At 39.7% G+C, this 25,283-nt stretch overlaps 1 protein-coding gene across 2 annotated transcripts in view; it reads left to right on the top strand.

The window, feature by feature from the left end:
- The first annotated feature begins 13,209 nt into the window (after positions 1-13,209).
- The window catches only part of LOC132096660 (eukaryotic translation initiation factor 4 gamma 1-like), a 30,700-nt gene continuing 18,626 nt past the window's right edge, over positions 13,210-25,283 (top strand). For both annotated transcript variants that reach the window (XM_059502154.1, XM_059502155.1), the window contains exons 1-6: positions 13,210-13,622; positions 20,902-20,982; positions 21,167-21,285; positions 21,374-21,466; positions 24,427-24,600; positions 24,687-24,771. In XM_059502154.1, coding sequence (XP_059358137.1) covers positions 21,211-21,285; positions 21,374-21,466; positions 24,427-24,600; positions 24,687-24,771 — 427 coding nt within the window. In that variant the 5' untranslated portion in view covers positions 13,210-13,622; positions 20,902-20,982; positions 21,167-21,210. The remainder of the gene's footprint in view (positions 13,623-20,901; positions 20,983-21,166; positions 21,286-21,373; positions 21,467-24,426; positions 24,601-24,686; positions 24,772-25,283) is intronic.

Here is a 25,283-nt window from a genome sequence, read left to right on the forward strand (position 1 = left end):
GTTTGAGGCAACTCGTTTTGTTGAACTTCAACAACAGCTTCTCCATTTTCAGGGTCCTCTAGACTAACAGGTGAAACATCACTGTCATACTCAATAACCGCTGGAATTACATTCGTCACGCCCGGTGAAGTTACATCGTTTCCGGTAGCAGTTTGCTCATCCCTAATCTCTGGCTCATTTCCTTCAATCATCTCAGGAGGTGTCCCATCAGGTTCTGCAGGTGACTCAGGGGGACTGCCTTCAATAGGCTCATCCTGAGGCTGAGAGTTTGAGAAGGTCATTGGCATGACTGGTAAATTGTTACCCCCTGTGGCTGGAGTTAAAGTGGTTTGCTGCCTCTTGGGAACTTCATACACTTGAAAGAACCTATCCTCAGGAATGACAGACCGTTGGGTAGGACAAAAGGGTGAATCATCCTCAGACTCCGAGTGCTCTTCAAGTGGCTGAGTTTGACTATGCCTAGTTCTTGGCCGATGGGCCTTTGGTTCGGGCCGTTCCGTTTCCTCTGTTTCGATTAAATCACCACAAGGGAGTAGGAGATCCCTATGTAAGGTGCGACTGGGACCATCTCCGTTCAGTGGGTGTACTGTGTACACAGGTAAGTCGCCCATCTTTTTCAGAACTTTGTACATAGTGGGCTCCCACTTATCTGCAAGCTTATGTTTGTTTCTCAACCGCAAGTTCCTTACTAATACTTGGTCACCTTCCTCTAGCGTTGATTCTCTTACTGCTTTGTCAAAGCGACGTTTGTTTCTCTCAGCAACCTTTTGTGGATTCCTGATGGTGATCTGATAACTCTCCTCAAGGCGTGCTTTCAGGTTTCTCACATACTGGGAGTGAGATTTAGGAGCACCATCTTTTACAGGTAAGCTAAAGGCAATATCTACTGGTAACCTTGGCTGGCGCCCAAACAGCAACTCATACGGACTGAAGCCAGTAACCTCGTTCTTGGTGCAATTATAGGCATGAGTTAGGGGTTTTACATAATCACGCCAGTGATTTTTATCCTTTTCTCTCAAGGTTCCTAACATGCCTAGCAGTGTTCGGTTGAATCGTTCGACCGGGTTTCCCCTCGGATGATAGGGACTTGTGCGTACTTTGGTAATGCTGGCTAGGGTGCAGAGCTCTTTGATGAGTCGAGACTCGAAATCCCTGCCCTGATCACTAAGCAGATGCTCTGGAAACCCGTAGTGCACCAAATACTGCTCCCAAAGACATTTTGCAACTGTGGTAGCCTTCTGGTCTTTGGTTGGTATGGCAACAGCGTACTTGGTAAAGTGATCTGTTATAACCAAGATGTCTTTGGTGTTGCGACTGTCCGGCTCCAAAGATAAAAAGTCCATGCATACCAATTCCATGGGACGAGTTGTCTGGATATTCACAAGAGGTGCTGATTTTTCAGGTGGTGTTTTTCTCCTTACACAACGTCCACATGACTTGATCTTTTTCTCCACATCAGTGGCCATCTTAGGCCAATAAAATCTTGATCGGACCAAGTCGAGAGTTCTTTCCAGACCCATATGTCCCATATCGTCGTGGAGGCATGTAATAATAGCGGACCTTAGGGGCTCTGGAACCACAAACTGGTATGTTATGTCGTCTTCTGATCGGCGGGTTCTGTAGAGAAGACCATTTCTCATCTCCAAGCATTTCCATTCCTTAAGCATTAACTTAAGTTCCATAGAATCGGGACTGAGATTGGGGTTTGCTTCATCTCCAACCACCAACAGGTTGACAACATGACCAGTGACTGGGTCAGACCTCTGATGTTGCTGGAGTTCTGCCTCACTGTACGTAGGTATGGTAGAACATCCTACCGCTTCCTCATCTGCGTAGATGTCAGGCACTGCATCTGTGTGAAGGGCAAGGGACTCTACCAAGGTGATAGAAGGTAGGTTGTTGTCAGCCTCACTTAAAAGATGGCGGTGCCACAAGACATTGACTGTGTCAGCTGGAATGTCTGCTTGGGCAGGAGATGAAGCCAGATGGTGAGAAGCAAATTGTTTAATTCGCTCTCTCTCCTCGAGAGAAACATGGTCATCGGCCAGAGTGTCACATGGCCACCTGGAAAGGCCGTCTGCGTCTTGGTTGCTTTTCCCAGCCCGATACTTTATGTTAAAGTCAAAGGTGGAAAGTGAGGCTAGCCAGCGATAACTGGCAGCATCAAGTTTAGCTGACTTTAGCACATATGTTAACGGATTGTTGTCTGTTACAACCGTGAATGTGTTTCCATAGAGGTAGTCTTGGAACTTTTCCACAATGGACCACTTCAAAGCTAGAAATTCCAGCTTGTGGGCTGGATACCGCTTTTCACTTGGCGAAAGCCCTCTGCTAGCATAGGCGATTACTCTCATTTCACCATCCTGTTCTTGGTACAGGGCAGCTCCAAGACCAGAAGTGCTTGCGTCTGTATGAAGAACGTATGGTAGTTTTGGATTAGCGAATCCAAGTACTGGTGAGGAGGTGAGTTTGTCTATAATCGCCACAAAAGCTTCTTGGCAAGCAGGTGTCCACCGGTCGGCAAAGGGTTCTTTGGGGTTGAAGAACCTCCCAGGACATGGTGTTACTTTTCTACCCTTCCTGCAAGGTGGGTAACCCCCGGTGAGGTCATTCAAGGGTTTGACTATTTTGGAATAGTCCTTTATGAACCGGCGATAATACCCTGCGAAGCCTAGGAAGGACTTGAGCTCGCTGAGGGTTTGTGGTCTTGGCCAAGTGCGGAGTGCACTGACTTTTTCGGGATCAGTCTCCACCCCTTTTATGGAAACAATGTGCCCTAGATAGCGCACTGAGCCTTGGAAGGACCGACACTTTGCTGGAGAAAGTTTCAAGCCATTTTCTCTCAATTGCTGAAGGACATGTAAAAGTCTGGTTTCATGTTCTTCTAATGTACTTGAAAACACAATGATGTCATCCAAGAATACAAGTACTTCCTTCAGATGGAGACTGCCCATACACCGCTCCATTAATCGTTGGAAAGTACTAGGAGCGTTGGTGATGCCTTGGGGCATACGGTTGAACTCGTAAAAAAACCCAAAGGGCACACAAAAGCAGTCTTAGGCTTGTCACGTTCCTCCATCTCAATCTGATAATAACCAGACTTGAGATCCATTACTGAAAACCACTTGGATCCAGCAAGGGCTGAAAATGCTTCCTCAAGGTTAGGGAGAGCATATGCGTCTCGTATCGTCAACGCATTTAGCTTGCGATAGTCAATGCAAAGGCGGACTTCTCCATTTTTTTTTCGGACCACCACGATTGGCGATGAGTAAGGGGACTCTGATTCTTGAATCACTCCTGCATCCAGGAGTGTTTTCAGATGTTTCCGTACTGCCTCATAATCGTTTGGGTGAATTGGTCTGGACTTTTGTTTGAAGGGTGTTTCGTCTTTCAGGTTTATGTGGTGCTTCACTTTGGATGCGTGTCCAAAATCGAGGTCGTGTTGGGCGAAAACATCAGCATAAGCGTGTAGACTCTGGGTTATCCTATCCTTCCACTCTTTTGGGAGAGGGGAATCACCAAAGTGAAATGTTAGTTTTTCCTTGGTAGGTTCACTGACTAACTGAGAAGCGGCAGTGCAACATTCCACAGGATCAACATTTTTGTTTGAAGCAGGTAAGCTGTCATAGATCTCCTCAGGAGTGAAAAGCTCTGCAAGGACACAGTTGGAGGGGAGTGTCACGTCATGCTCAGTTTCATTCCTAATCCACACAGGTAATTTGTGGGGGTTCTGCTTAGGCAAGGTGACAAGACAGCACTCCACAAAGATCCCACCCGGCAGGATAGATAATGTTGGCTGTTCAACTACTGCACATTCTTCAAAGGAACTAGCCTTGACATTGCCCTCAAGAAGGACTCTTCCTTGAGCAGGTATCACTGGCTGCACTTTGTTGTTAAGGGTCACTAAACCCATTCTCCCTGAAGAGCTCACTTCTCTCCTGAGCTTAAGTGTGCGAAGGAGTTGTTTATAGCCATAGACAGAAGAAAGGTCATTTGGGTTTTTTCCGTGACAATGTTCATCATACAAGACATCAAGTGCATTTGTCCCAACCAGTACAGGTAAGTCATAGTTAATGCGTAAGTCTGGAACTACTAGCGCTAAAGTAGAAACTTCAGGCTCAGATTCAACAAAGCTCTTTGGAAACTTGAGGATGAGAGGTACGTAGCCCAAGTACGGAACATTTTGGCCACTAGCACCCTCAACATCCAGACCGTCAATGGGCTGAATGGGGTGTTCTGACAGATTGCTGTTGTAGAAGGAAGCAGATACAGTGGTCACTTGAGACCCAGTGTCAAGGAGGCAATTACAGTTAACCCCTGACACAATAACATCAGCTGTACATTTCTGTCCTACAAGTCCTTTAGGTAGCTTAATTTGGCGCTCCACTTTGTGAGGGTTGTTGAAGGCTTTAGTCAAGGGTTTTGCTTTGGGACATTCATACTTTATTTCAGTTCCTGATAGTCCATCCTCAGAAACTGAGTTCAGTTTAAATCATGCCTGTTTTGTTCTTCCCAGGCTTGTTGTTTTTGTCTCAACTCTTTACGTTTTATCTCAACTAGCTCAGGATTTGGTTTGTTACTGCAGGAGGATGCAATGTGGCCCTCCTCGCCACACTTGAAGCAGTATCCTGGGCGAGGCTTTCTTGTGAGCTTTGACTCACCTGAGGATGAGGATTTTTCCTCAGTTGAGGCCTTGGTTTTAGACCTCTGGCTTGGCTTAGCAGAAGCTGGTCTTGAGCTGCTGCTTAAAGATGCTTTCAAAGAAGCTATTTGGGCCTGTAGCTTTGCAAGTTGCTTTTCCAGCTTAGGTGCATGGATGGGGGATGTCCTATCTGCAGCAGTTTCTATGTCTATGTCATCAGTGACATGGTCTCCTACTGAGAGAGAATTTGACTGGGCTTTGGATTTAGGAACCCCGAAGTGCTGTCTCATGCGGCTGGACTTAGCAGCTTGCCGGTCCTCCTCAGTACGTAGCAAAAGAAGTAACTCAGAAAACGGGGGTGGGTTGTTTTTCTTCTGTTCAAGCTGGAGACTTGTGATTAGGCTGTTATTCTAGCAACCTCTACAGAATTGCTTGAGCAGTTGACGCTCTGACTCGCTGGCTGCAATGCCACCTCTTTTGACTACTTGACTCAAGGCTGTCTCCAGACGTTGCAGATACCCAGAAGGCCTTTCACCAGAGTTCTGATTGGTGTTCAGGAATTTTGCAAAGAGTTCATCCCCGTCGTCAACAGTACCATAGGCGGAGTCGAGAAGGCAAAGGTAGTCATGGGGAGTAGAATTAGGCCCAAGGTGCTTAATCACATTAGCAGCAGGCGGGAGAAGGCTCTCCACTATCTTCCTGACAGTGTGTTTGTCAGACACGGTGGCATCTGTGAGATGGAACTCAACATTGTTGCGCCATGTGTCATAGTCAGACTCTAAATAGGGACAAGGGACCTTTCCTGAGAACGGTCTGAGTTTGGTATGACCATGATACCGAGAAGACATGTCGCTATTCTTAATGACATGTTCGACCACTACCTTCTGCACTTCCGGAGTGATGAGCTGCTCTGAAGGTAAGTAGGGGGTTCGGTTCCCCTGTGAGGGTGATGGTGATGCCCCTGCACCGGCAGCAAATGGAAATGAGACATGTGCAAGGGGGTGGATCAGATCACCATCTTTTTTCATAGGAGGTTGGTCAACATTGGCAGGGGGTTCAGTTTGGTCTGGGCTACTAGCAGGCTGGGGTTCCTGGCTAACATTTGGCAAATTTAATTCAGTTGTGTCATGTCTCTGGGTAGACTCCTGAATTCTAACCAGCTCATCTATCAAAACCCTCTCAAAGTCTGCTCCACTTAGCTTAGCAATATACCTCAGCTCAGTTAAGTAAGACTGGGTTAAGCTTGAACTTTTGTCAGCAGCATACAGCTCAGAGAGAAGCCGAATATGGTGGACAACATTTGGATTACTACTGGGTCTTTTACACGGCAAGGTTTTCCCGAAGGAACTGAACGGCTTCGCCTGACTTGAATTCCACAATGGCTGTGTCTTTAAACTGGGGCTCAGAGCTAGTCACCTGAATTATCCTTCCAATTGAACCAAACTGCCCTAAATACTCCATAACTTCATTGTCTGCCTCATCACCAGTTACACCTCCTACTAAGACAGAATCAGGTACTTTTACGTTTTGGGACTGAATTACATCCATATTTACCCTTGGACAGCAAGATAAATTCAGGCAAATTACCAGTGTGGAATGCAATAGAAGTGCCAAACTGTTCAACTTTCACTTAATACGGACTCAAAACCACTCCTGGCTGGCTCGCCAAGTTTTGTGTAGCGCCCCCTAGTGCTAACCAATACCAGAACAGGGCAACTGACATCTATCTAGGTCCGAGGTGTGGTCTGCCTTGAGTGACTCACAAAAGAGTTAGTATTGAGTTGAACAGTTGACAGGTTTATTGCATCTGGAAACACAACAATGATCACAGTACTATAATGTACCAAGAATGAAGGTAAAATAAAACAAAAACAGAGCTTTCAGTAATAAAAGAAAAAGAAAATGTCCGTGTGAGCTGACACTTCAGCTCAATGCTCCTTTAAGTTGAGGAGTATGAAATTGAGTTCAGAGTTCAGTTCCTGGTCCTTTTGTGTGTGTGTATAAAGTTCAGTACTACTACCCGGGTAGAGTTAATAGCGTAAGTGTATTCTTATCTGTATCCTGTCTGAACGAAACTAGTCCGACGTCCTCGGTGGCTGGTCCCACGGCTGGCCACACCGTTCTCACGACCATCCACCGTCACTCTGGGCTGGGCTCGCCATCTTTGATTCGTCTATTTCTTTCGTAGTGATCAAAATAACAAAAAAAACCAACCGGAGTTTCAAACAGCAACAACCCGACTGAGGCTGCTCCTCTCGTGCTCACAGTTGATGCTCTACAGCAATTGTTCACAGCTTACACGCGTTTTCAGGAAGAGATCTACCAAAACATGAAAACTACGCGTAGCACTCTCTACCAATCCTGATACACTCTGTTTATGACTCTCTAATGAATTGCACCCTCTGGTGGGCAAAACATAGAACTACACCTCTAAACAACATATATGGGTTTAGTAGCCCTATGTTTCATATGGGTTACACTAGAATTTTATATTAAATAATTATAACAGTATTTTCCATGAGTTTTATTTTCATACTTTCACTTTGATTAAGATTATGATTAGCTTTCTGTGTCATTACTGAACCTGAAGCATGGACAACATTTCAGTGGTTTAATGATATTGCACAACTTTTTTTTTATTTTATGTCATATTCACTATAAGCCGTGGTAAAGGGGTGTGCGGGGTTAAAACTAGGTGCAAATTGAAGCTCATAAGGCATTTAAAATCTTGTGTAAAATAAAATTTTAAAATAACATGTTGTTTACATGTTATAACTGCATTTTGTGTATATATATATATATATATATATATATATATATATATATATATGTATGTTTGTGCTATAAATATTAGCTATTTATAAAAACACTTTTTACCATCTTTATACAATTTTATAGTGATCCAACTAAGCACACTCACACTCTTTCCTAAAATCATGTCAAGAATGCAGGGCCATTTATTACAGGCATCTAAACATAAGATCAATAAATAGAATATAAAATATTTCTTAAATAATTGTATAGCATTTTAAATGAAGAAACATTTATTCGTTCAATTATTTATTCATTCATTTTCATAGACAAATTTTTTTTTTGTATCAGTTAGTGTGGAGTTCTGTCCCAACCCAACCAACCCCTATAACCAAACAAACAAACAAACCCATTCTGCTTTACTACTTGCACTGACCAAACATTAAATGTTCTAATGCCCAGCAAATAAAATATGAATAAGATCTAAATTATGCATCTAATCATAGCTCTAAACCACATTTTTATGTTTAATTGTTAATTGAACTCTGGTCATGCAGATGACATTTTAAATGAACCAACCACCTATTTATGAATGTTTATTTTTTTATTAATCTTCATTGGACAATTTGTAAATTGTCTATATATGGTTTTGCTAAAACTTTTAATTCTTTCTTTGTCTATTTAACGCAATGCTCTTTAACGCACGACTACATTGAAACTTCTGCAACAAGAGCTGTGATAAAAGTCGCAGATGCTCAAATAGTCAGGTCGGTCAATCACAGGATTTGGACACAGGACAACTGCCAGCTCTACTTATGCTTAGGAATGTATAATCAAAACAGAGAGATCTCACACTCATTAATTGGTCAGCATAAATCACTCTGTATTTGGTATTAGTGTCACTGCACTATAAATGTATGTTTAGATCCTAGAAAGTGCTCCAGTATGCTACTGAGGTGGTTACATGAAGGAGCTGGACTTCAGTCACCTCTGTTCATTCAGTCCTCCACCGTTTTAGCTGTTGCAGAATTAGCATGTTTTCCAGCACAAAGTTCAACATCTATTTCAGAGGATTCCAGAAACATTTGTTATAAAGATCTGTTTGAAGCCCACCTGTTATCTCATTCAGATAGCAGAGTGTCTGAGATCAGAGTTCATGTGATAGACAGTTGGAACTTGTAAAGTAAATGGATTGACACTTTGAGTTATAGTTTGAATACAATGGTTCTGGTATAGTAATGGAGAAAAAAAGCCATTAAAAGAATCAGATTATTGATAATATTTTAAATATTGCATAAATGAAATTATGATAATATATAAAAACTGCTTCTCTGCTTATTAATATTTGAAAAAATGCAAGTCAACCAAAATCAAGTGGTGCAATAAACATGCAGAAAAGAAAAAAAAAGATAGAATAGAGAACCTTGCAGACCCTCATGACTGTGTCAAGCTGTGTTATTTTAGTAGCATTTTTTAAAATCCATATAGATTTTGCTAAGGCCCTTCTCCATCAGTTGCTCAGTTTGGCCTTGGTCATCTCTAGGAAGAGTCCTGGGCCCGGTTCCCCAAAACGTTCTTATCGCTAAGTAGTTCTTAACCTATTCCTTAACCTCTCTCTTAACGTTATGGCATGATTCTCGACACGTTCGTACGCTAAGTATATCTTCTGTAAGTCACACTTTCGTAAGGTTGGTCTGGACCATTCGTAAGCTCTTTCTTAGCGTTGTTGGACTCTAGTCGCCTCCACTGTGCAGCAGTCTTTAGAAATTCAGCGCAGCGCAGTACAAGTCAAACTACGGTATGTTGACAATATTGTGGCTCAACAATGATTTTATGTTATGGACATTTTAAGACTAATAATAAAACATGTTCGCAATGGATACAGGCCTATTTATGAAGTTGACTTTATTTGGTGTCAGACCTAATATGGTGGTAATTAGCCTAGGCTATTTCATAATGTCAAAGCGTTTAAATTGGCAGTCACTTTTAATAATTAAAATTTGGCAAACAATTTGGCTCTAAATGGCTAAGATCTATAAATGGGTAAGCATGGTGGTGTCCAGTAAGCGACCAACTATAGCAGCGAATCAATGACTCCGGCCACGGAGCATTTTTGTTTCAGCAAAACTTAAGCTCTTTTGAAATTTTGCCTGACGTGGCTATATTAAAAAAATGGCGACGTGTCAGCCATGCAAGGTGCCATCCAGCTCGTCGGAAACAGCTGGGGTTAGGTGTCTTGCTCAAGGACACCTCGACACTTGGTCAGGTGGAGCCTGGGATTGAACCACCAACCTTCCGGTTTGTAGACAACCTACATGAACCACTGAGTTTTGCCCATAGGTTGATTTTTATTGAAAACATTAACCAATGGCAATCAATACCGCATTAAACAGAAGTAACTGCAGCTGCTTGTCAAGTAACTTGTCAGCTTGTAAAGTAACTTACCATTAATATAAAAGTGTATTACATAATTTTTAGAAGTCGAAGAAACGGCACAAGTGGCACAACGGGATAAGGAGGGGTGGATGATTAGCGAGGGATACCCGGTTCGTCTAAACATCACAACATATCGTGTGAACATATTACTGACCATTTGATAATTTAATTAATAGTCTATATTTTACTGATAACAAACTATGTTAAAATAAATGTTAGTGGAATAATCTGAGGAATGTTTCATTTTCACAGAATGTGTTGTTTTTCTTAATGCTGTAACGCACCTTCGCGTGAAGTGGAAAATCGATTCCTGAGCAATCGATGCCAACTAATTCAGCACCCTCACTCGGGACAGCACCTTTGTAACGTCGGACATGTTTCTGAACCCTTCCCCAGTGCTGTGTCTTGTTCTGTGGCAGTTCTTTGACCTTGATCCATTTTCAGTTGTTAACCCTTTTATTAAGGGAGTCTTTCCAAAACATACCCATTCAATTTAATTTGACATAAAATAACTCCACTTGAAGTGTAGTAACAATTACAAGAGATTTAAACGATCCTGAGCATAATTTCAAGTGTCCCAGAAAATGTTTTATCAAATATTTTTTCCGTCACACTTTATTTTAAGGCCCAATTCTTGCTATTAACAAACCATTAACTACAACTTTTTTTCTCAATAATATCCTAATTTGCTGCTTATTATTAATCAGTAAGATAGGTGTCGGACTAATTGCCACAGGAACTTAAAATTCCAGTTGCACAAAACACAATTTCAATATAATTGTATTTTCTTGTAACTAAAATAAATAAATCAAATAAATGTCAGATTGGGGCCAATTTTTTTGGTAATACTTTAGATGAAAGAAAAAAGAGTTTTGCCTAAATAAACCCCTAATTGGTTTCTCAAAGGTTTGGAGGCTGGAATATATCCATTGGAAAACTGGTTGCACAAAGATTCCTTCGGATGATCCAGATGACGTCGCTCTTGAGAAGCTCATTTTTCACAAGCTTGCAGAGAATGGCTTACCAAGCTGCCCCCGTGACATTTTAAGAGGAACTTATTATAATATTAACACAGTTAATTTGTACATTTTCACCCACAGTGGCAATGGCAAATGTTTGAGCAAAGCATGCTAACTGTTCTGTCTTAGGCTACACTGACGACCACAGAACACTGTTAAGAGTCCCAGCCTCAGAGGACACAGGGGAGCAGTGGATTTTTTTTATGTATTTACTGCATATTATGCTGCTGCATACAATTTCTTTCCCAGCTGTTTACCTTTACAGACTTTATCAACTGTTTTGTAACTTATGTGTTATTAACATAAACTTGTGTGTGTTTGACAGTTTAAGTGCAATAAGACATAAAAGAGAACTAAGTTTAGTACTCACATGCTGTGTGTCAGCCGCTTTCTTCTTCTTCTGGTGTATTATGGCGGTTTGACATGCCAACAAAAAAATCTGGAATGTGCATAGAATTGGAAGAAAAAACGGAGGAAAAAGAGAGATGAAATTAAAAACTAGATTCTACCCATTGTTCCTGTGTTTTTCAGGTATTTAAATAATATTTCATGCACTCTTGATTGCCTTAATCCTATTTCCTAACAATACTTCTAGAGAAATATGATCAACTCCCAGCCTTCCTAATTCTTGAATTAAAGGGTTGTTCACCCAGAAATGAAAATTCTGTCATTAATTTCTCACCCTCATGTCGTTTCAAAGCAGTAAAAAAAATTTCAAAATATTTTTTATTTATATATTTATATCTTATATATTTATATCAGAAGCATAGCAAGGCCATCTGGAAAATAGTCCATGTGACATCAGTGGTTCAACCGTAATTTTACGCAGCTACAAGAATACTTTTTGTGCACAAAGAAAATACTATCATTTATTCAACAAATCTTCTCCCCGAGTTACCGTCTTCCGCCATTTTGGAGAGTATCCCAGAACATAATCAACATAATCATCATTGTTTACATTAATCATGTACGCGATTATGATTACGATTTCTCTAAAAAAATGTTTATTGAGCGTGAAGCCTCTCCTCCACTGACTTCCATAAAAACAGCCTCTGCACTCCTGTTCCATGTACTGCCAGACCGGAAGTGTTAGCATTAGCCGAACTTTTTTGGCTAAATGTTGCAGGCTTGCCTTCTAGTGGCTTTGGCCTTAGTAATCCTAAAGACATTGATTAGCTTGTTCAGGTGTGTTTGATTGGGGTTGGAGCTAAACTCTGTAGGACAGCGGAACTCCAGGAACGACGTTGCCTATCCCTGCTCCAGACATTTGATTGGACATATGTGGTTCTCTATCAAAAATTTTTGGTTACTTTCTACCAGTGAACTCTTTGATGTTATTATTACTGAATATCGACTCTATGGCTCTGTCCCAAATCAGACCCTAATCCTTGCGGTCCTCCAATTTTGCACAAACATGTAAATTGAAGGACTAGAGTGTCTGAGGAGAATTCAAAGTATCAATCAAAAATCAAAGACCTGAATTCAGAGTGAACACAGTTGACTTCTCCACTGCCTCCCCGCCCCCTATGTATGTGCTTTGACATATAAGTCTGACATACCATAAAACATTTGATCATTTGTGTGTGTGTACTTGTTTATGCTACATTGAGTGGACCAAATGTCCCCACAGGGTTAGTAAAATTTTTAAATTTTTTGACATTGTGGGGACAATAGGGCGGTTCCCACAAAGAAAAAAAATCATACAAATAGTAAATTATATTTATCTGAAAGTGTAACAATTCAAACAGGTTTTCTGTCAGCGGCAGGTTTAGGGTTAGGGGCTAAAAATATTGTTCGGTCAGTTTGAAAGTAATAGAAGTCTATGGAAAGTCCCCACAATTCACAGAAACATGTGAATTGTGTGTGTGTGTTTACCTGCTGTATATGTGCCCTTTTGAAAAGAGACTGCAGGGTTAAGGGGGGTGGGAGAGGGATTCAAATAATAAAATAATCATATTATATATATTATGTTCACTTCATAACAATTTATGCTGTATTTCATGTTATTTTAATATTTGACTTAAATTAACAATAGCATATGGTATTAAATGTCATATTTCGTCAAATAAAAAAAATAAATGAATAGACAAAGACGGACTAATAGATAGATAGATAGAATGACAGACAGTTCGAGTGCCGTATTGATTTATGATCGTTTTATATCTATTTTATATCTCGTTTTATATATATTTATTATATCTAAAAGCATTCCTTGGTTTAATTTTGTGAATATATTTCACAAAATAAATTAACGTTCATAATCTGTATAAGTGGAGGAGACTTTTATTATTGCTCCTTATTTGTACCCTTTGCGAATGAGCCCGCTGCACTCAGGTTGATTAACCCGGAAGTACCCACTGAGCACTCCGTCCGGTTCTGCGGGCTCAAGGGGAGAAGCGCAGAAGCACTATGGCTCTGTTCTAACGCGTTTATTAAGAGAAGTGTGATCAACTTACCGGCAATCCGTCACCATCCGCGCCTTAAACATGGACCTCCAGTCAAGAGGCTTGTCCTGGGGGCATCAACTCTGTCAGTAGTAACATCTGGAAACCGTATTTATTAGTTTTTCCCCCCATACTGTCACTTTTTGTCGCCTTTGCACGCTACATGGGATTTAAACCTAAAGTGTCAGCAGCTAGCCAACACTTCTCATTTGATTAACCCAAATATCCCTGTGGAAACCAAGACGTCCTCTGTTAGTAACAAAAAAAAACTTTCAAGAAACGGGCTGACGAAGTCTTGTCCTCAAGTTTTCCCGTTGGTCCGCGGCGCGGGTGAGTAACGTTAATCCTACCGTGTGTACTAACTCTGATAGCCGCGTCTAAAACCGATCATCACAGGGGCCAAGCGGGCCTAGATTGATCCTCGCGACGGGTTTAATGTTTAAGTGTGTTCACCTATCAAACATTTTCTTCGTAAAACGCTTTTCTTTTAACTTGTCACTGATTATTTCCCTTCCTGGTAAGCCGGTTATATGTTTCTGAGGCATTATTTCCCAGCACTTCGCTTGTTTTCAGTTTCACACATTCATATTGCTCATATATGGGTGTCGGTCCTCTGAAATTCAGGGAACATATAAACTCGGCACGGTTTTGTCCCGTCCTGTTGAGGTTTACACGGCTTGTCGAGCGTGGATGGCTTGTTCTCTGCGATTTGAGGAGCATTTGTGACCGTTAAACGTCTCGTGACGCGTTGAAGGAATGTCGGCACGCGGACGCTGTAAGAAGTTTGAATTAATTCTTTCCTCAACAAAATCGACCTTACCGATGTTTTACATACGATACTGTAAAATAACCGGAGAGTCGATCTCACTGACCGGCTTTCATTCACCATGTCGTTGATTTAGAGAAGGGGTAACGTTAGCTAATTAGCTAGTGCGGTGATATCGACACTTCCCTTCACATTTGCTGTGGGCCCGGCTTGATTTTATAGTTTTCTTAGATGGTTGTCGAGATGGGTTTTCGTCAGATGGCGCGTGGGGGTCGTTAAATCTTGCTTTGGGAATAAAACGATGTTGTTATGGTATGAAAAGTGGAATTGATCGGAACGTGTCAGTGCCATATGGAGGCTAGCGCAGTTAGCATCATGGCTGCGCTGTGACACGTCTGTAGGAGCGGAGCGCTGCTTTCCTCACTTCTGGGAGCCCAGCGTGCACAAAACTCGACATTTGGAAAATACTACCCTAGTGGTTTCTTTTTTCAGCTCTACCTATGTCTTTTGGAATTAGTTAAAAGCTATTTGGATGTTGGAGTTTCAGTAAATAAAAGATTTGAAGTCAGCCTGGTTGGTTAATTTATTTAGTTGTTGCTCTTTCATATGAGTAACATCTACTTTTGTGTTATGCAAAAGAAAGTAATTAATGATGGGAGCAACATGAGGGCGAGTAAATGACAGTTTTTATATTTGAATGTGAAATGTCTCTGTGACAATTATTAAAGGTATTGGTTGTTGCAGAGAGCATATGTGTGTGTATGTATATGTATATATAAATATATGCAATTTATGTACTTATTTAATACTTAAATTCTGAGAAAATAATTATATTGTTTGATACCAATTATGTAAGACAACAATTTTTAAATTGAAATACATTATTGAAAATCCAGCTATTTGATGCGTGAGATTAAAAACATTTCCTTGCTATAATAGTTTTTTTATAATTGATATAGTGAAAACTATTAATAAAATAATCATGCTAGAATAGTTTATCCATTTATAATGCATTTATAACAACTCTATAGTCTTGTCAATTTGTCATGCATACGCTGATAGCTCTGAAGTAAACTAACATAAAACATAACCTGTTCAAGTTATGTTCAAAGAATAAGATGCTATGGCTACTTATACTGAAATCGATCCTCCGTTTTTAGACCCATACGCTGAGTTTCAACTCAGTTTTTTCCTGCCATTAGTTTAAATGATTACAAAGAAATTTTTTAGTGCTCATAAATTTTTTACAGAAATAGCGCAGCCTCTGGACAAGGATGAAATGTTCACACAGATTTAGAGCACCTATGTCCGAGCATGCCATAAAATGGAGTATACATTGGTAGGCTGATCGTTCAACCTCTAAAAAAAACTTTTTATGCATATGCAAGGGACAGCGTACAGTGCATGTGACTTGAATTTTGTCAGAATAGTATACGAACCACCTGATTTTTACCATTTTTATTTTGCACATGAGCATTGAATTATTTTTGCTGTAATCAGTTGTTCCACAAGTTTGGACCTAGGGTTGTCAGAAGTAGTGACTTTGGTACCGAAATTAAGAAAATGTGATCATACCAGCATTTCCCGCGAAAGTTTTGAGTGCTGTTGCGTGGATTCTTAAACACTGCTGAGTGGCCATGTTGCGCACACACCTCAACAGATATGTCTGTCATTGGCTACAATAATCATCAGTTCATGATCTTCACCAAGCATTTACACAGTTACTGTGGGACTGTTTGAAAGCCGCATCTATCAGTGGATCACTAATATATCTGCTGATGGATGAATCCGCTGATGTACGCAGCTTTCAAACACTCCCATGTGTGAACAATCTATGCAAGCGCTCTGTGAAGAGTGTGAAGAGATGATTATTGTAGCCAATCACAGACATATCTGTGGAGCGTGTGCACACAATGGCTGATCATCTGTGTTAAAGAATTTGCTCTCAATGACACTCAGAATTCCCTCACGAAATACTGCTATGGTCACAGTTTTAACATTTAGGTACCGAAGTCGGTACTTTTGACAAACCCTAGATGCAACACTGTCCTGGGCCATTGTTTCACAGTAGAAAACAACTAAAGAGAACAACAAAATAAGTACATTGAGAGGGTATGGGATAGCCCAGCTTTGGTTTAAAAGTTTACAAATATTTATCAGCCATAACTAATGTGATTTAATGTGTGACCAGGCTTTATGGTGGTTAGGGATGTAACGATTAACCGTGAGCCGGAACGTGATGATTCAAATCATTTGAGACGTTAAACAAGTAACGATTCATTTAGGTGTAGTAGTTTATATGAATGCATGTCTGAGGGAAATTACTGTCTTAAGGCAAGTTTAGATGGTATTTTTTTTTCATCTTGCCTCTGTATGATGCTTATGATATTAAGGTTCATAAGTGAATCGCGGCTTTGTTTACAATGGAAACCAAAGAAACGCTTAAAGCACCACCTGCTGGCAGAGAGTGAATCTGCATCTCGTTCAGCTCTTCTGCTGTTTCATGCAGATATTTTTATGTATAGTTTCACAAAACTGAAGTCAAACCATTCTGTATTTACTTCAGAATTTCTAAATACAATCTTATTTAGATTAAAAACTGCTCATGTTGCATGTATGCAGCATCTTTTTTGAATCATGATTAAAATGCAGTGGTTGCCTCATTTTAAATGGAAAGGGCATAGACAAAGCCTTGTTTTGTTTATATGAAGATTTATTTTATTTGTTACTTATTTATTTGATTTGGGTCTCGTTTTAATATTTAAATTTAGTTTTATTTACATTCTGTTTAAAATTTGTCATTTAGCAGACACTTTTATCCAAAGACACTTGAGGACAATAGAAGGAATCAAAACCAACAAAAGAGTGCTATATTAGTATGCTATTTGTTATATTTCAGTTTCACAAAGAATTGTACAGCATTTTAAGCAATAATAAAAGGACATTTAATTCATAATTTGTTTTAAATATTTTGTTTAAAAAAAGCTAATCAAATCGTGAAATCAAAATCATGAATTGTGAGTTAAGTTTTGTCTGGTCCGTTTTCTGTGTATTTTTTATTTTTATAATCCTACACCTTGTAAAGCTCTTTGGTCAGCCTGGTGGCTGTTATAAGTGTGCTATACAAATAAAGTGAACTTGAACTAATGGGGAAGAATGACACTGGACATGGATGAAGCTTCTAGGAGTGCATGTCAGCTGCCTGCATTTGTGCACGACACCAAACAGGGTATACTTTGAGTGTGTTCTACTGTACGCATATGCTAGTGCCCTCAAATCTAGGGATGGATTTTAATATTGCGTGCTGAACAAGTAGTGCTGGGCGCTATGACCAATAATGCATATCACAGTATTTTTCTAAATTATACCAGTTTCATGGTTTTATCAAATTATCGCCCAGACATACTAAATAGTGACTAAACGCTACCCATTAATACGTGTTTTACATCTCATTTATAATCGCCACATCATCTGATAAAATCAGCATGCATCTACTTTATACTAAAGAGCAGCTATGTGGTGGATTTGGCTATTTTATTTTTTTGTCTCGTGCAGCGCACAGCCTGTCTAACAAAAAAAAAACAGAGATAGGCGACACTGTGCCGGAAAAGTCAGACCTAGTGTTCGCGGGATAGTACTGGAGAAATCTTCCAAATAATTGAAAGCTAAGGTTTATCCGCACTTGTCTGTTTTTGTTTGTCTCACTTGTGAGAGACATGGGAGCTGATGGCAGGGCATACTAGTTTCTACAGCTTCAGCTTTGTAACTTTCGTGCATAGTAACACGTACAGCTGTACTCTTAACATGGTACAACAGTGAAAAGGGACCCCTCTCAAACAGTGTCGTGTTCCCAATGTTATTTAAATGACACATTGCGTTATTTAAAAAATTAATAAAAAAAAACACGTATTTGGTATGAACCGGTATACCGCTCAGCCCTATGTACAAGCCAGTGGATTTGTATGAGTTTATGCGTGTCTTGCCTGTTCTCCCAAATGCATTGATCCTATCTTTACAACTGGAGCCTGGTGTTCCCTCCCCCCAGCACCCCACACACACTTCATCTGGATGTCATGGATGGCTGGGTATTGGGCTATATTGAACACGTGCATGGCCTACCCTCCCCCCTCGTGCCATAAACATCCCATGTTTAGCTCATTCATCTCTAGGTTTTGTATGTCCTACTTTATTTACACCCATGAGACCAATGCCTTTCTGACCCGTTGTCCCCCTTTTTTTCCCTTTTGAGAAAGAAATGTAGTTTTGCCTTGGTGGTCTGTCAAAGGCTCTCATGTTCCTTCCGAAGGAAGCACATTCCCCACGTGCTTCAGTTCCCCAGCAACACTCACCTCCCCCATTTGGCCTTTCCCAGAAAGTCAGGTCTTTTTGAGAGGGTTTGAGGGTGTTTATTGGTTGCCATCTGTTGGGATCAAAAACCGAGCTGGATGGCAAGTCCTTTCCTTTTGTGTGAGGGTCACAGGTTGCAGACAGACAATCCCAGAATGAAGAGCCTACATCTCTATAACCCATGGTCTGAGCTAGGGCTGCACGATATTGGCATAAAATGACATTGCGATATTTTATTTTTCTGCGTTATTGCGATATGAAATCTAATAAATAATTTTCTTACAAACAAAAATGGGGTGAGCACACTTACATTCTCATTTTAAATGATTTAAACATCGACACCATCGTGTCAATTGATTAATATGCGCGAGGGAGAGAGAGCAAGACGGCGCTCGTGTTGTTTGAAGATGGTGAGCGTCTCTCTCTCTCTCTCTCTCTCTCTGCCCTGTCAAAACTTTCACTCTATGATGGTTAAGCTGTGCAATTAATCCGCAAATCACATTCGTCAAGGGCCGGGGAGCAGCTGGCCCGTACAGTTAATGAATAACGGATCAATTACTACAGCCTACATCGCACATCCTGCGATGTGACTATCGTGGATTCATACATCGCGATATCGATGCTTAAACGACACATCGTGCAGCCCTAGTCTGAGCTCTCCTTTCTCAACTCAACTAAGAGATGGACTTTCCAGATTTTCTCAGCAGTGGAAGTCATTATATTTGGGTTAACTTGAAGAGCAGTAAATGGGAGAGTACCAAAAAAATCAAATTTTTTTTTTTGCATTCCCATTTGCTCAAACAGCAAAAGCAAAACTCCATGATAGTGTTTTCCTGACTTTAAATAAAAGGAAAATTGAGACTGATAATGGCAGTCAGAAGAGAGAACGATGTCAAATTTACCATCCCTCCCATAGACGCTGCATTAGAAACACCCTCGTATAAGCCATACCTTTTTTTTTCTTTTTCTGTAATATGATGCAAAGGTGATATAAAGCAAAGAAAAGTGTTATACATTTGCATAAAAAAAATACAAATAAGGAAAAACTTTTGAGGATGTAGAATCCTGATGACTGTTAAACGTGTCATCACAGTCTTGTGAAAAGGGTCCATTGTGTTAAATGCCCAGTCTGGCTCTGTGTGTTTGAGATCTGAAGGGTGTGGTGTGGTCTTATCTCAGCTGACACTAGTAGACCCCCACCCGTTCTTTACTTGCTTGCAGAGGGAATTAATTCACTCATTTCTGTGAGCATAATCATGAGCGTAACAGTGTATGTTACTGCAGCGTAATTGGTGCGTCATATAGTTCCCGTCTTTGCTGCAGTCATGTTTGACATTCAGATGTTTGTCACTGGAATTTGCTCCCTTGTTGTTGACGCAGCTGAAACTTTAACTTGTGTTCTTTTGAAGTGTTTTAAGATGGACAGTAATAGTTGTGGAACGTTTCCTACCCATGTGCATAGTTCAGAAATTTGGGGTTGGAACTTATTTTTTATAAAGTTTAATACTTCTGTTCAGCACTGATGCATTAATTTGATCAGTAACCGTATACATTTCTAATGTTGAAGATTTTTATTCTTTACAAATGCTGTTCTTTAGAAATTTGTTTTCATCAAAGAATTTGGGGGAAAAAGATGTCACTGCCTTGCCAGTGAAATGTTGTATTTGGTGCCTATTCTAATGTGCTTATTCAGAGCGCGTCCACCCGAAGCATCCTTACGCTAAAATGCAGGTCAAACAGCACCTGGTTACTTGTATTAGTTATCGTCTGATTGTACTAATATTGTCAAAAACACACAAGGTTTTCATATAAACAGTTAATTATGTCTTAAGTGAAAGTAAACTGATAAAGCGAGAAATGAATGTGTGCATCCCTTTAAGGGACAGTACTAAACATACTGCCGCTTGTCATTAAAGGGATAGTTCACCCGAAAACTAAAATTGTCATTATTTACTCAGTCATGTTGTACCAAACATGTATTAATTTGTATTCTTGTGCTGAGCACAAAATAAGACATTTTGAAGAATGTGGGTAACCAAGCAGTTGCTGGTACCCACTGACTTTGATAGTAGGGGGAAAAAATGGGAACCAGGAACTGTTTAGTTTCCCACATTCTTCAAAATAAATTGTTCAACAGAAGAAGAAACTCATTCAGGTTTAAAACCACAACAAAAGAGTGATTAAATGGCACACTTTTAATTTTTGGGCAAATTATTATTTTAATGTTAATAAAATAAAACGCAGAGAAAAAAAATAACTCGCTGCTCTGAAGAACATTAATATGCATTTGCATACAATGTACTTATTCACAGGATGGATCATTGTCTTGTTGTTCCTACATACAAAACTTGACTAAGAGATCTGATTTTGGTAGTGATATGAGCATTCCTACCCTGTCAACTGATTGATTAATTTAATCTTATTTGTTAATGTAGGTTTTTGTTTTCTTTTTTTCTCGTTGCAATAGCAATCTAATTGCCTTTTATTTCTCTCTAGGGTGAATTGCTAACACACTACACAAGAACTCACCCTGAGGGCATTTTCGATACCCCAGAGATTCATAATACTAATTTAGAGGTATGATTTCCACAAATTATGTAAGAGACACATTATTGTATACGTCACTTACATGGCTGTAAAATTAGTTTTGATTAGTTGGCATTATAAAGCTCAATCAGTTTTTTTTTTTTTTTTCAAAACATTGTTGGTTGTGTCTGATTGTTAATTCAAAAATTCAAATCATGTTTTCCTGATTCACTAGTTTGGTAGGCAAGTGTGAGGCCCCCTCATGCAGAACCACAGGAAATGAATAAACCACCTCAACCTATAACAGGACCCCCTTCCGTTTCCCTCCCCTCCACCTCGCCAGGACTGACACAGGTGAAAGCAGAATCGGGGAAACCTACGGTGGTGATGAGGATTATTTGGGTCACGTTTAACAATATCTTTGTTTCCATTTGTTCCGTAGGCTGCCTATCCCCCAGGTCAGCCTCCCTCTGTTGTTTTTCCCGGGCCATCTCCACAAATGAACACTGCACAGCAACCCAGACAGGTACACCATCTTCAAGCTACGAAACTTTCCACGACCGACAAAGCTTTCAGTATGTTTTGTGGCTAAGCTAGATGTCCTAATTTGTGCTTGTGTTTGAGGAAAAACTGCACGTGTGGCAGAATCTGCCTCCTTTTTGCATCTCAACTTTTACCTTTTACTCTTTACTTTCCTCCCAGTTTGCACCAGGGCCTCGTGCTTTGCACCAACAGGTACTACCAATTTTAATAAACTGGAGCCTGCTTGATTTCCAAAGTCCTCTGTCTGTACCCCTTCTCCCCTTCCCACCACACAGACACACACACACACACACACACACACACACACACACACACACACACACACACACAAACTAGTCTGTAATAAACTACAGGTTTTCTTGCATTTAGGTGCTGCTTTTGCTGGGGTTCATTGTGTGTTCATTGCCATTTTCAATAGGGCAATCACGTTCTGATTCAATAATTTTTTTTTCCCAGACACATTCCTGCTTTACAAAAACCATTTATTGTTTAAATACTATTATTTACTTATTGCAACAAACCTGTTCCTGGTGTATCTTGATGAGTAACCGCTTCATTTATTTAAATTAAAAACACCATAATTTATTTTGAGTTGGATTTGATGTTAGAAAGGAATGACGTACCCCAAACAGTCCCTTTGGTTTGTGTCATTAAGACCGTCAGTCTTTCTGATTGATTCTTTGAAAACAGCCGAGTTACTGGTGGTACTAAATGCATTCTGTTGCATGCAACCAAGTTACTTTTGCATTCAATCAAATAATCCACAGGTAATTGGATTGATAGGTAATTCGGACTGAAAAGCCTTCTTATAAAAACTTTTATAAGAACTTCTTATTAATTTTAGTCTGGTCGAAAGGGGTGGTGTAGACCTGAACTAATCAGATCAGTGTGAAAGTATGGAATGTAAACACTTCCCAAATTCGTATACACATGTTTATATCTTACAAACGAATGTATTTAATATTAACATCTGACATTGACTCTTCTTCAGCTGTTTTTTTTTATATTTTTTAAACGCCATCAAGGCAAAAACTGTTATACTTGCTGTAGCTCTACAATTATACTATACGATTTTTATGCAATCTTTTCTACGTATATTTGAGATTTTAAATCATGACAATGGATTTAAAAATAAATGTGTAAAATAAACATACTTATACTTCAGTTGACGAGAATTCTGGGAAACATATTTTTCAAATAAAGCCAAGGTAACACTCATTTTAACACTCATATAGCACACAGAGAAAATGACAATGGGCAAATACATATTTTGAAATTAAATGTTCATTAGCCATTCAAAGATTTGCTTAATGCATACTTGATGCTGATGGCAAATGAGAAATTATTATAATTTTTGCCTTTTTCTATTACTAATAATATAAAAGCAATCATTATAATACTTTTTGTATAAATTAATTCCTTTGCTTAACCATTGCATCTGATTATTAGACTGACTTCTATCCAAATTAGAACTGTTAACGAGGACAGTGGGGAGAATGTGAGCACTGTGCTCAGGCACTGCCTTTCTCAGTGCCACCAAATAAATGTCCTGCCTCAAACACATCGACCAAACAGAAAAACTAATCGGCCGATATTTGAAAAATGCAAGATATCGCCCGATATATCAGCTTTGGCAATATAGCAGTGGACCACTAAAAACAAATGCATGTTTGAGAATTGTTAACAGAACTGAACCTTCTAAATAAAATTATAAGAAAGAAAAAAAACCTATCTGTCCAAAGACTGCGTGTGTTTTAATAGCCATTTTGAGTCTCATCATTTCACACCATGGCCAACTTGTTCCCTGTGTGCTGCCTCTGACATTTGTTGTACTTTCACTGTATTTCTCAGGCTGTTCTTAACTGCATGCTAGAAGCTTGCTTTCACTGCTGAAGTCTAATGTTTATTGCTGCTTTTTGTCTGTTTCTCTCTTACGCCTTCTCTCCACTCTATTTCTTCCGCCATTTTGTGTGGCTGAAGGGTGGATTCAGGGCACTGCAGGTAACTGGCCCTCTTACAGCCAATGTAATTAGACTGTCCAGACTTGTCATATTTGCATGTCAAAATGTACATGAGCATTTTAAAGAAAGCAAGTTGCACGTTATACTTACAAAGTTTGTACAATCAGACTAGAAATTTAAGAAAATGGGGTCATTTTGACTTAATGACAAGGACCACAAAGGAATTTTTTTTTTTCATAATTATTCTTGTGAACTGGTGGCATGTTAGGAAAAAGTGCAGTCTCACTAGGCGTTATGTCACACTTCTGCCCTTCTGTTTTTAATTATAATGAGCATCAGTTATGTTAATGTAAACTATATTGGTCCTCATTCATGAAACATTCGTTAATCTAGAAGTAAATTCTGAGTAATTTGCAGGTAAAACAGACCTTCATAAAACCTCTCCTCCGGATTCACAAACGCTTCGTATACATCAGATTTGATAGTATGTTAATGAATTACAATCTTTAATACGTGCATGATCATTCACAATTAGCATAATCCCTGCTGCGTTTTACGCAAAGCTAAACCGTTGTCAACTCTCAAAATATTATGATGGCAGTGCATCAAAATTCAGTGTCGTCAATTTGCTAAAAAGACTGAACGATTTACGCAGCATTTACAAGTGGTAAGGAGCAGGTTTAAATTTTTCGTACCAACTAACATTTTGAAAATACGAACACTTTCATGAATCTGAAGGTTTACATCAGAACGGCTTTACAAATGATTTACACAAATTTGCTCTGCTTGTTTCACGAATGAGACCTATTAATCTTAAAATATAGTCTGCACTACTTTCCAAGGTCAAGTGACATTGACTGGAGTAATGGCTGCTGAAAATTTAGTCCTGTTTGCATGGATGTGGATGTAGAAACGGTACAGAAGTAACACAACATGTGAAGTTTGGTCTTGTGTGACTTTTCTGAATCTCTTATTTCATCAACAGTCATACTACCCTAACCGGCCCAACATGCAAGGCAATCCCCCTCGGATCACACCCAGCAGCACCCCCCGGTCTGTTGCACCCACTCATGTCTACCAACCTACCTCACAGGTTATGATGATTCCCCAGCAACAGTTGCAATTCACCAACACTCAGGGCCATGCCATTTTCCTACACGGACAGGTAGCACATTGTTCTTTTAATTGGCAAGTTGTGCATTTTTTGTGAGGCTGTTCGTGCATCTAATGTCTTTTTGTTTTCTATTGTAGTACCGCACCCCCTACATGCCGCCAACGCAGCAGTATTCTCCAGGCTTTTACCCTGCAAGCAGTCCAGCTGAATACGGTACATATGGTAAGAGGCTCTGCTCTGGGCCTCCCCTATTTCTTTGAACCAACTAAATCAAGTTTTTTCTTATTTATATATCTTGTTCTTTTCACTCAAATATGGTCTTACACCAGTCTGTAGAACACATTGGATACCTGATAAATCTTTAAAGGCACTATGTAAGATTTTCATCATATCCAAAACCGACTTGCTATTTGTGATACATTTCATGCAGTTGTTTAAGCATTTGTAAATTCAAAGAAATTATAATTTTAAATTACCCTTAGTTTTGGCTTATAGAAACTACGGCAAAACACAGACACAAATGCTGCCGTACAGTTAAAGGGTTAGTTCACCCAAAAATGAAAATAAGCCCATAAATTACTCACCTTGAAGTGATCCTAGGTGTATATGACCTCCTCCTTTCATACGAATCCAATCAGAGTTATTTAAAAAATGGTCTTTGATCTTTTGAGTTGTTTGATGCCACTCAGCGGGTGTTGCACTGCATCGGTTCATTAAAAGTTGAATAAAAAGAG

The sequence above is a fragment of the Carassius carassius genome, chromosome 20, assembly GCF_963082965.1.
Source record: "Carassius carassius chromosome 20, fCarCar2.1, whole genome shotgun sequence".
Lineage (NCBI taxonomy): Eukaryota > Metazoa > Chordata > Actinopteri > Cypriniformes > Cyprinidae > Carassius > Carassius carassius.